General features: G+C 38.6%; 1 protein-coding gene across 2 annotated transcripts in view; it reads left to right on the top strand.

The window, feature by feature from the left end:
* Positions 1-1,775: 1,775 nt before the first annotated feature.
* The window catches only part of GDAP1L1 (ganglioside induced differentiation associated protein 1 like 1), a 49,402-nt gene continuing 37,928 nt past the window's right edge, over positions 1,776-13,249 (top strand). Inside the window, exon 1 of one of the 2 annotated variants that reach the window (XM_058174451.1) lies at positions 1,776-2,394. In XM_058174451.1, coding sequence (XP_058030434.1) covers positions 2,215-2,394 — 180 coding nt within the window. In that variant the 5' untranslated portion in view covers positions 1,776-2,214. The remainder of the gene's footprint in view (positions 2,395-13,249) is intronic. The other variant, XM_058174452.1, reaches the window with a different exon arrangement.

The raw sequence follows: 13,249 nt of genomic DNA, 5'->3' as shown, positions 1-13,249 counted from the left end.
TATCTGGAAGAGAAAATTTTCATTATGGTAGACAATGCATGACAAAGTTTAGGCTCAAATATTCAGATTTAATTTGAAGTTGCTTGCAAGTGCCATTTGGAAATGTCATTTTTCTTTTACAGTCACAGAACACTCCCTGACTAGTTTCACTCTGTGTGAAATCATATAGCAATAAAACATCATGAGTGATTCCTCACAGTAATTTGTACTTGTTCAGAGGAGCCAATGTGTCTTGTTCCCTAATACAATTTGTCATTGGGAAACAAGCGGAGGCATAACATAACTGGGAAGGCTGGAAGTTGCCCTCAGATGTGTGAAATTCAACTTCCACAATTCCCCAGCCACCTGACTGTTGCTGAAAATTCTGGGAATTAGCCTACACATCTGAAGGACATCAAGATTTGAGAATACTACCTGAACCTAACCCTTGCCCGCAAAGGTTACTGGACATGTAATACATATACTTTCCCTATGGGGGTCTATGACAACTCACCAGGACCAACTCTCCAGGCCAACTCACTGTGGGATGACTTGCTGTGGGCCAACTCACCATGAGACAAGAACAACACGACAAGGGACAAGTTACACTAATATTGAATCCAGGAGATCATGAGATCTAGTTCCACCTTAGTCAGAATGCCAGGTGGATGATCTTAGATCAGTCACTTTCTTTTACTCCTAGGAATAAGGCAATAAAGTGGTAAACCACTTCCAAGATTTTGGCAAGAAAACTGCAGAGACCACACAGTGTCTAGGAGTCAAGAGTGACTTGAAATCACAAAATATGTCCTGAATAATTTGGGATTACCAAGTTATGACTAAGCAGACATTAAGACAGGGATGAAATCCAGCAGGTTCTGACAGGTTCTGGAGAACCGGTAGCGGAAATTTTGAGTAGTTCAGAGAACTGGCAAATAGTGGGAATGGGGATTTTGGAGTATCCTTCCCCTGCCACGCCCACCAAGCCACACCACGCTCACCAAGCCACGCCCATAGAACCAGTAGTAAAAAAAATTGGATTTCACCACTGCATTAAGATTGACTGTTGAAACCAGGCCCGGAAGGTTCTCCCTTCTGCATCTGAAATAAGACATGAATTGACCAGAAGAAGAGAAACATTCTCTTTCTCTTTGATTAGTGCAGCCATATTAGACTACAATTCCCATCCTCCCCAGGCTAGTATGAGCATTAATAGTACTTCTGAAATGAGAGGATCTTTCAGCTAAGGATTCTGTACTAGCCCAGTATTTTTTTTTACTCTTTTTAATGTTTGCTTATTAGAAGGTAAGGTATTTTTTAAAGACCAGCCTATCAGTTTTGATTCATAGAGTTAATTATGACCACAATACTGTTAGTATTTATCACATTACTAATGTCAATTATTTTGCTTTTTTGTTAAGATGAACGTCATTCTACAAGTGCTGAGTCAGATGCCTCCAGAAGTTTTGAAGCACGATATAAAAGAAATAATTATTCTTAGTTCTTTCTCCTTTCCCCCCAATTCATGATCCATTGCCTATAAGCATGGAGATTTCATTTAACTTGCGTGGCTGGCAATTGCTGAGAATGTATTGTTGAGAAGTTCCTACATAAAAGCTCATGCAACCCGAGTCCCAGTCATTCTTATACAGAGCTTGAAATCGGAGTGTTAAAAAAATAAAATCTTACAAAATTACATTGCAACTTAGCCACACAGCATAATTTTCACATTAAGCAGAAAGTATCCATAATCTGAATATTCAGTCTTTAGCGTCAGACATCAGGATTCTGGATCTGGTCAGAACAGTAGAATGACATCCTACATTTCCAACAGTTCTATTTATTTGGACACCTGACATGTTAATCTACACCCTCCACAAGTCATTCTGACCAAGAAGGCTTAACAAAATGCACTCTCTCCGGTTGTGTGTTGACTCCCTCGTCTGTCACCAGGTGGCGGAGAGAGTCTGTGATTGGCACAATGCAGTGCATCAGTGTTCCTTCACTGCATCCTTTTCATAGTTGTATAGGAGCGTAGAGAGCACCGCTTCACTCCGAGTGGTGCTGCTTTGAATCTTGCTGACCTGGGCTCCCTATGCCAGTCCAGGCAGAGTAATGAAATTCCACCCTCTTGGCTCCGACGACAAAGGTATTTCTATGAGCCCATCAGATGGTCTGATCACACTGCAGCTGCAGCTTTCTTTTTCTTCTCTTCTTCCATAATCTGGGGCTGTCATGGCGACTCCCAACAATATTACTGCCACAAACTGCAGCTGGTGGCCCATTTCAGCGCTGGAGAATGATGCAGGCAAATCCATGGGGGTTGAGGAGAATCAGGATCCGACACACCCTGCCTTCAGGTCCAAGGACAGGCTGGTTCTGTATCACTGGACCCAATCCTTCAGCTCACAGAAGGTAAAATGCTTTGCTGGACTGAAGAAGGGCTTGCTAGCCAGTGCGATTCCCTTCACATTCTAGGGTGTTAAGATTATGAGGCTGGGGCAGGGTGGGAAGCTGGCTTTTTTTTTTCCTGGAGGAACAGTTGGAGATAGGGAGTTGAAGCAAATTGTCTACGTTTGGTCTCTGTGTTTTTACCATTGCAACAATATTTGCCAAATGTGGGTGGAAGGCAGCGAATGTGTCTCTGTCTGATTTGCAGGTCAGATTTCCATGATGTATTTGGAGAAGCTTTTGTTGGTCAGCTTGTTTGTGTAGGCTTCTGAATGAATGGGAAGAGAGAGAACAGTAAAGAAAAATGAATAATTTGCTGGTAAAGAAATGGAGGCAGGCATGTTAGGACTGGAGAGTCTCTTATTGTGAAATGGTCACACTATCCCCAACCAGCTCTTTACTTTTGACACTGCAGTACTTGTAAATGCCAGGCTTTTTCTTGAACCCTCCCACACAAAAAAATCTGCTCTTGGAGCTATTCTGTTCAGGCTTTTGTTACAAATGTTGAAACTAGAAGCGTTTGCCTTTAGGAATCCTGACCTTTATTTTGCACAGCCATGCATATCCGGCACACTGCAGCCATTTCACTGGGATTTGTAATATATCGGAGCTGCATAAATATATGTATGCAAAAGGGCAGTTTTGTCCAAAAATGAGGTTGCTCCTTTCCTCCTACAATAGGTTCATGCTTTGGAGGGAAGGGGCCAGCAGGCACCAGGGAAACGTTTGGACCCATGATTAGTAAGGACTGTTTTGTACTTTCCTGCGCTTCAAAAACAACCGAGGTGTTGTCTTCTTTTATCTCAGAGGATTTTGCCTCTTTTTCTTACATTATAAAACATCTTCCTTCAAAGATTTTCTTTAGGTCTTTGTCTCTGTGTCTGGGAAGGAAACAGTTAAGGAGCTACTCATACATGCTTTTCTACAACTAATCTAGAATTAGCCCCACCTCTGTCAGAATTGATGAGGCTCCAGAGACAGCAGATTGAACAATTAAAGAGACAGTACTAAACAGGGAACTAAACCACTGATTTCTGACAGGCCTTTCCTACACACACACACACACACACACACACACACACACACACACAGGGATGATACATGTGTGTATCTCTGTGTGTGTTTCTTTGTGTGTTTTTTAATTGCTTGCCATGAATTGTCTCTGTTCTGAAAAGCAGATGTTGAGTTCCTGATGCAATCTTGGATTATGCTGCATAAACATGATATATGTAGTATATAATATGGATTCAGACTGTGTTTCATATTAGAATTCTCTTTATTCAATTGCATGGACAACATTATAAGAAAAGAAGTCCCGTTCTTTTAGCAGCCAATGAGTGCAAAAGTTACATCATGGCAGAATGGGAACATTTGAAGATCTTCTTTCTTTGTCATTCCCCACCCACCCTTCACCCCTTCAGGATGTCTGCTAATGAAAGCAACAGATCATGTATGGGGGCTGCAGACAGATATCTGAAAAAAGCTATGGAATAATAAATCCCACAAAACTCCTTCCTTGTTTCAGTACCATGGCCAGGGCAAAAAATATATGAAGTTTTCAGTACCTAAAATGATGTTCTCTAACAAATTAAAAAAATAACCCTTTCTGTAGAAACAATCAATACATGCAGAAAGAGAGACAAAGAGGAGGGGAGAAAGGGATGGGGGAGGGAGGGAGAGAGAATATGTTTGTATAGATGATTCCCTATAGATTATTTCCACATATTGCAGCTGAATTTTTGTCTCAAAAACGTTTGGTTTCTACAGCCTCCAAACCCAACAGTGCCTGTGACAAAAAAATAAGCTATTCCAATTATTTTAGAACCATAATATTTATTTAAACATTTTATACTTTGTGGTTGTACAATCTAACTTGTGGAATATATATTTTAGAGATAAAGAACTTGGAAAGAAATAATGAGCTAGTTTTGTACATACAGGAATTATTAAAAAAAAAAAACTTGAGCTTTGTCATCTGAAAAGCCCCAGCACTGTTACTTATTTTCTAATATACCACAAACATCTAGCAAGCTTTCAGGGAATTCCAGTAATTTTAGAACCTGGATTTAAAAACAAGAAATCTGGTTTCACTTTTTCAGTTTTTTTCATAGTAAAAGCCACATTCATAAGCAAACAAGATGGGAGGTGCTGTGTTCAAGTATATAGTGCAAAGCTATAGAGAAACGGGCCAAGGAATATTTCCTGTGTCCACATATATAAACAAGGAATAGTGGGTGTAAATTAGAGTTACCTAGATTTTCTTTAAATATAAGGAAAAACTATCTGATAGTAATCTCTCTATAACAGTGTAATAGTCTGCTATGGAGGCTGTGGGTTCTCCATCTCTGGAGATTTTAAAGAAGAACTTGGCCAGTCACCTCTTATGCCTGGTTTAATTGATTTTCCTATATATGCCTTATGGCCCCTACTATTCTATGATTCTATAGGAGCTGGGCTGTACCAGAACAAAACATTATCCTGTCCAACAGTTTGCAGCAACCAGACCCCAATCAGTAACTCACAAAGATAATGCAACTACAACAGTACCACATTTGTTTATATTCCTTGACAATGGATATTGAAACTTTTAGTGCTCTCCATGTGAAAATCATATAACCATTATGACCAGCATCTATTTACCACATGTTCCTCGTATCTATCCTTATATCTTGTGCTATGGAATTCCATATTTTAATTATGAACTGTGCAAAGAAACCATTCCCTTTTCTCATTCCTGAAATTCCCATTATCTAACTTCATTGCATGACAGTGACAATAGTTAATATTTCCTTTCCTCTGGCAGTTCAATGGAATATAGACAGTGTGTGGGATTTTACCTCCCAAAGAATCCCCACTCCCAAAGCAGGTTAGGTTGAAAGAGAGCAACTGGCCCAAAGTCAGTCATATCCTTCTATGGGGCAGGCCCAATGTCCCAATCCACATCTGAAACAATATTCCATTATTGGATGCCATATGCACTAGGAAAGAATCTATTTTTTTCTCTACATAACAGATTAATAGAGTTGGATGGGACCTAATAGGTCATCTAGTCCAACTCGCTGCTCAAGCAGGAGACCCTATACCATTTCTGACAAATGGCAGTCTAATCTTTTCTTGAAAGTCTCAAGTGATGAAGCTCCCACAACTTCCGAAGGCAAGCGGTTCCATTGGTTGATTGTTCTCACTGTCAGAAAGTTCCTCCTTATTTCTAGGTTGAATCTCTCCTTGGTCAGTTTCCATCCATTATTTCTTGTCTGGCCTTCAGGTGCTTTGGAAAACAGCTTGACCCCCTCCTCTCTGTGGCAGCCCCTCAAGTATTGGAAGATGGCTATCATGTCTCCCCTTGTCCCTCTCTTCACTAGACTAGCCATGCCCAGTTCATGTAACCATTCTTCATATGTTTTATTCTCCAGTCCCCTAATCATCCTGGTTGCTCTCCTCTGCACTTTTTCAAGAGTCTCAAAATCTTTTTTATAGTCTGGTGACAAAACTGGATGCAGTACTCTGGGTGTGGTCTTACTAGGGCTTTATAGAGTTATATATTATAGAGTTTATAGAGTTGAGAAACACATGTTTCTCTTGGCAACTTTAAGATGTGTCGACTTCAACTCCCAGAATTGGAAATGAGAGTCAAAATCTACACATATTGAAGTTGTTAAGGTTCAGAACATTGCTCTACATCATACATAAGTTTATAAATCTATATTGTTAACCCCTTGAGGCAGACTAGATCAGGATACAAACTCTAAAAGTATTACTAAAATTCTATTGTTGTAGGAAACCTGGCAGAGATTCTCTTTATTTCCCTCTTATACAGAAGAGAGTCAAGGCAAGCTATTCCCAAGCTTCTTCCTCAGCTCTCCTGTCTTTTCAGGCTAATTAGATGTCTTTGTAGTAGCTGCCATATATTTTCTTCAAAGCTATCGCCATACTCCACTGCACCTTTTATGTCTTCTTAACTTGCCTTTCTTCTTGATTGAAAAAATATCTTGAAATTGTAACATTTCTTCACAAAAATCCCAAACACTGTAACTTTTCTCCACAGAATCCTCTAGTCTTTTAACTATTTTGGTTCCGTCCTTTGAAACTTTTTCAGTCTTACAATATCATTGCTGAGAGGCAATTACAGAATACTCATATGTTGTGTATTGTCTCTATAGATATATAGACTTTACAGTACAGTTGTTGCCGTAGTGGTCTCCAGTGTGGGATTTACATTTATCAAAGCAGCCTAATACTATTATCTAGCAACATATCAAGATAGGTTCCTTGGCCATTTTCTGGTAGCCATTTCATGACCCACTGATATCTATAGATAGGACTTCTTACCCTGATGTGCATCAGTTTATTTTGCTTACAATTGCATTGATTTTAAAATGTTGCTGTCTATTCTTCTTGTTAAAATATTCCTGTTGGTCCATGGATTTTTTTTGTGGGGGGGAGATATACATCAATATGATTATATGAACAGTGAGGCATCTGGGTATCGTTCTTCTTGTTAAAGTATTCCTGTTGCTCCATATTTTAATCACCCTAAAATAATCATTATGTACACATGACAAAGATGTTTCCAGGACATATCCTTGGGGACAGTATTAGTATCTTTCCAGTTTAAAAAAATATTCCTACTCTCTGTTTTGTAATCAGTCATTCATAAGAGAATGTCTCCTTTTACTCCATGAAGTTACATTTGTTTAGATGAAGCCTTTGAACACTTTAGTGGAAATACTCAAACTACCATATAAAAGAGTTGTGAGAAAGGGATTACGTTTACAGAGATCATGTTAATTTTGCTTTGGCAAAATTTATCTCACTAGTTTGAAAAATGCTTTCGACCAAACCACCCAGAACAGAAATTAAGATGTATGTTCCAAAATCTCCCAGAAATCTTTTTAAAATGATCATCTTACAATATTTGAGATTGTTGAAACAGCATCATATTGCTGTGGTTCTTGTTAAAAGACCAGCAATTTCATATGAGAGTTCCTTTAGAACTCTTAACTGGCTCATTTGGACTTGCTATTCATTGGTGAACAGGCAGTGAGTATGGTTCTGTAACCTGGTGCTTTATAGACTATAGCGGACTTCAACTCCCATTCAATTCTGGGAGTTGAAGTCTATCAGGCTTAAAGTTGCCAAGGTTGGAAACGCCTGTACTATAGCAATGGTTTTACAGAATGCACAGATCACGTGGGGTAAGTAGCATCAATGTTTCTTATTCTTTTCTGTTCCCCCCCCAAAAAAAATACCTGAAAAACTCTGGTAGGTTACTTCATGGTGGAAAATTAAGAATTAAACACTGCTTGTCTCTTAAAAGTGTGCCACAAAATCTCAGAAAGCTGTATGTGGCATTTTGTGTGTGTGTGTGTGTGTGAGTTGTGTGTGTGTAAAGTGTGAAAGTTGGTTTTTGAGCTTTTTGTGGCTGTGTGAAGTGTGAAGTGCAGCTGCTTTTACACTGTGTGTGTGTGAGTCAGTTGTGTTGTGGTGTGTGTGTGTAAAGTGTGAAAGTTGGTTTTTGATACCTCTTATTGTTTTTTATACTTTGTTTATTATTTTTATTATTTATTGTTATTGGCCACACCCAGCCAGTCATCTGACCACCAAGCCACGCCCACCAATTAAGCCATGCCCACAGAACCAGTAGGGAAAATTTTTAGATTTCACCCCTGAATAGAATGAATATGGAAAAAGAAAACAAATATGGTATTAGCTGTACTGGGTGTAATCCCAAAACATCTGGAGCATCACTTGAATACTACTTCATTGGCACTGGACAAAAATCATTATCAGTTAATTGCAAAAGACAGCTTTACTTGGAACAGCTTACAATCTGTAATAACTTTTGATATTATTAAACAACAATATCTGCTTGTCTCAGGTCCTTGGAAGAACTTGATAGGTGGACAAAAGTGCCAAATCCAGTCTAAACATCTAGTTGACTGTTCAACCAACCATCATAATAATATTAGAAATTTTGAGACAAAGGCAAAGAGATCTACTTAAAGGAAAAAAAGTATACACAGCTGTAAGATGAGTATTCCTGGCTTAGTAACAGTATTTATAAAAAGATTTTGGAACAGTAAGTAATTGCAAACTTTATGCGTCAGCGGTGTGAAAAAAGGCAAAGGCAGTGCCAGCCCGCAACACCAAAATAATACTTTTCAAATCATAGGAAGTGTATGCATTGCATCCATGTTTAGGTTTCAGAGAAACTGAGGAGTTTTGGGGATGGGCAACGAGGCTGATAAGAGACTGAAACCTCTTATGAGAGAGATGAAAAAGTGGAAATATGATCACTCTCTTCAAAAACCTGAAAGAATGTCAAGACAAGTTCTGTATCATCTCAGTGTACCAAAGTATAATGGATTTAAATTTCAATAAGTCAGGTTCTGTTTGAATGTCAGGAAAATTTCCTAACCAAACACTTCCACAATGGAGCCTATTATTCCAAGATGGGCCCCCCTCCAACGTAAGCAGGGATTCATCTATCAGAGATGCTTCTTTCGCTAGAAGGCTGCCCTTGATTACTTAAATGGTCCCTTCCCGTTCTAGGTTTCTTCAATTACTCTAAAATTTAGTTTGTCATTGTTCACATTTTCTAATGCTCTGAGTAAAGGTAATGAATGGGAACCTGCCATTTCATGAAGTGCTGTCAATTTTTTGAGGAAACAAGTTGCTGGCATCTAAATATCATACATACATGTAAAATTAAAAACAATCCAGAAGAATATAAATGAAGATTAAAATGAATTGAGGGATTTTTATCAGCTTAAGAAATTCAGAAGTGTCCTGCTGGAGTCAATCAAGCACCATCTAGTCCACAACTCTATTTAGGGCTGGTAAATATTTCAAAAAAGCCCTCAAAGAGATAATAGGTTTCTCCCATTAGTTTCATAGCTATACTTTTGGGAGGATCAAAAATTCCATTTATCTATCATGAACAATAGCTACTAAGGCTCTGGTCCTCCACAATTTGGCTAAGACTTTTCAAAGCAGCAAATTTCTATAATTTAACTATGTATTAGAAATAGTTCTGTTAATCATTTGAGTTTTATGCCAGCCATGTTATAGTACGCAAGTATTGCCAAAGGAAACTGAATGAGGTTCTGCTTGGAAAATGTACTTCAATTTTGGTGCCGAGCAATATTTCTCAACCTTGGCAACTTTAAAATGTATGGGAATTTTGGTTTGTGAATTCTCAGAGTTGAAGTTCACACATCTTAAAATTGCCAAGATTGAGAAACAGTGAAGTACAGGAATACAAGGAAACAGGATGGAATAAATTGTAAAATAAAATAATGGGGTTAGACCCAATAAATGGCTCTTTCTCCCATTAAATATGTATGTAGGGCCGGAATAGCTCAGGCTGTAAGGAGCCTGTAAGGAGCCTGTTATTAGAACACAATAGCCTGCAATTACTGCAGGTTCAAGCCCGGCCCAAAGTTGACTCAGCCTTCCATCCTTTATAAGGTAGGTAAAATGAGGACCCAGATTGTTGGGGGGGCAATAAGTTGACTTTGTAAATATACAAATAGAATGAGACTATTGCCTTATACACTGTAAGCCGCCCTGAGTCTTCGGAAAAGGGCGGGATATAAATGTAAAAAAAAAAAAATGAAACATCTTTATTCAATATATAATTACAGATAAACTCAAGATCAGTACTTCATAGCAATTGTCACCTCTCAATAACGGAAAAATACAAGGAGGAAAGTGCTTAATTAGTTTCTTTCCCTTATCCTTAATTATATCCTAAATTGGGAGCTCTGTGTATAAATTAACAACTAATTTTATATGCTTGAATTAATTTTAGCTTTCTAGTAAATTAGCCTCTTATTTCCCATTAAGCAGGCTATCATTTTAAAAACATTTGGTAAGCATATTTTGTTATCTATACCTTGATATTTTGGACTAAAATAGTCAGTGCTACTTATGCATTGCATTCAATGGGGTTTATCCAATACTATCGCAGGCAGGTTGCTATGACTGCTTAATACAAATAGAAAAACTGAAGTATTGGAAGTATGCTTAAATGGCTGCCTTTTCATTTTCTTTTGCTTCTGCAGATGCTTCAATTGGTTTTTGTGCCATGTTATAAGGCAGAGATGTATTAGTTTCTTAGGATTGTGATGATTGTTTCCAAATGAAGCCTTGAGAAACCACATTTTCTCAAATTTTACTTGCCCAAATACTGTTAATGTATCATCAGATTTTGGCCATATCAAAATCAAGAGGGTCTACAATGAATAGAAATCAGAATGTAAATATATACTTAGTAACATATGTTGTGTGTATATATAGCAGCATTGAATATGGTCCTTACAAAAGGTTTCCATGAATGTTTGAAACCCTCAGCTCCTAGAATTCCTAGTTAGCATATGTCCTAGGAATTTTGAGTCTTGACATTTCAAGAAGGTCCTAGATGTTAAAGACTTTTTCCAGAATGTAATCATTTAGTTATTTCTTTTAATTCAATTTGGACATTACCCAACTCCAGCTGAATCTGGCCAGTTCACAAATAATAAATTAAAAGCTAATGCAAACCAAACCCAAGATGAGATCTAGACCCAATAAACAAACAAAAAACAAAAATAACAATCTGACAAAGGAGCCACAATTGTCTCATCCCAAGATCTGGGAATACAGCCAGATCTTCATGATGTGGAGCCATGCAGATTTCCACAGGAAGGTCTCTTTTTAAAGAGCATTGACCATGACAGGAAAGGCATTCTTCCTGGGTCCCAACAGACAACACTGTTTAATTGAAAAGACTTGGGGTGTGCCAACTCTGCCATCACAAGGAAGAAACCATGGGAGATAGGACTCCCTCAAGTAACCTGGCCCTATGCCTTGTAGGGCTTTATAGGTAATAACCAGAACCTTGAATTGTATCTAGAAGTAGACTGGCAACCAATGCAGCTCATGGACAGAGATGTCATATGGGCATACTATGATATGCTGTCACCGCCTGTACTATTGCATCCTGGAACAGCTGAAGCTTCTGTGGGGTTTTCAAGAACACTTACAGTACATTATAGTAGTCAAGCTTTCAGATGAGTAGAGCATGAGTTACTACTAAAGGGCTTCTTGTCCTAGGAAAGGGTGCAACTGGTATACCTGACAGAGGCCCCTTTAGCCACAACTACCACTTGCTCTTCAAGCAAAATCAGTGAGTCTAACATAGGGTTGTCAAATTGGCGGCCTGTGTGCTGGATGTGTCATGCACAGGCCACGCCCACCCAAGCTCCGCAAATGGGAAAATGTCACGAAACGTCATGTGATGGCAACATGACACCACGGGTTTGACACACGTGGTCTAAGAGGAACCCCCAGATTGCACACCAGTATGAGTGGAGAAGGGCTACCTGATCCAAGAGTATGGAAGGAAAGTCCTCAGAACCTTGTGGGCCCAATTCCCACAGCCACTCAGTCTTGGTAGGATTTAGTGCTTAAGCGCACCAGTATCCCTACCGTCCCCGTCCTAATGTTGTCTTTTATTCATATCCTTTTCGTGTATTTATAATTATGTTTACACTTATATCTGTCATAAAATACATGCTTGACCAAAATACAAAATAAAAAAAAAATAGTTGGAGATGGTTCCTCCTCATCCAAGCCTGCAGAGTTTCCAGGAACTGGGACTCAACAGCCCCATCTGAACAAATCAAAATCAGCTGGTTAAAATTACAAGGAAGCATATTCAAGATCATCATCAGGAGAAACTTCCTGACTGTACGAGTTGTAAGCCCATGGAATTGGCTGCCATATTAAGTACTAGTATTTTCTCATTAGACATCTTCAAACAAGCTAGATAGTAACTTATTAGAGATGTTCTAGTGCAGGGGTGTCAAACTCGCGTCGTCACGGCAGCATCACATGATGTATCGGGAGTTTTTTTCTCTTCGCTAAACTGGATGGGGCCAGCACGTGACACATCCCACCCGTGAGCTGCACGTTTGACATTCCTGTTCTAGTGGATTCTGAATAGGGAGTTAATTACATGAGTAATTAAGATCCCTTCCAACTATATTTATTATTTTATTATATTGATTGGATTGTACGCTCTCAGAGCTCTTCTGTGAGGTAGAAGGGTGGTTAACACATTTTACACACGCACAGACACACACATGTATATATAATTGTATAAATCTGTGATGCTATCACTCTTATTCTTCTACCTTTATTTATCCAAATTCTCATGGACCAGGATTCTAACTAGATAATGATTGCTGTTTCATGGATCAGGGATTTTTCAATTTTCTAAAATGATTAGCTATTCAAGCATTTGTTCAACATTTTACCTATCTGATTCAGAGTTCATTTTCAAAGTGAAAGTGGTTTCATAACAGAAATTGCCTTACATTGCCTTACACAATGTAAGCCGCCCTGAGTCTTCGGAGAAGGGCGGGATATAAATTCAAAAAATAATAATAAATAAATAAAGATCAAATCAGGGCACACCTACTATAAAAGAAAAAAAGTCTTAGATTTAGTGGTTGGCACAATGTCTGACTATCCAATTTCATTTTCTACCAGCAGGTTTTCCTGAATTTGATTTGGAAGGAAAAATGCCATGTATAATAGCCCTTCCATAAGAGGGTTCAACATTCTTATGCTCCAACATTCACATGATCCTTATTGAATTGATCCAATTCAATTCTCTTGCCCTTATTCTCAAAAAAAAGAATTTCCTATTGTGATTTTAGATGTCAAGTGTCTCATTTCATAAAACTGGCATCTTGTGATGTAGAGGTTGTTAAACCTCTCCTTCTCTGCCTGGCTTGAGAGTTAGCTAAGTGAGTACTTCACAATATCCCAC

This window comes from Ahaetulla prasina, chromosome 3, assembly GCF_028640845.1.
Source record: "Ahaetulla prasina isolate Xishuangbanna chromosome 3, ASM2864084v1, whole genome shotgun sequence".
NCBI classification, from domain to species: Eukaryota; Metazoa; Chordata; class Lepidosauria; order Squamata; family Colubridae; genus Ahaetulla; species Ahaetulla prasina.
Note: the sequence above shows the minus strand (reverse complement) of the source record. Positions and strands in the feature narration are given on the sequence as shown.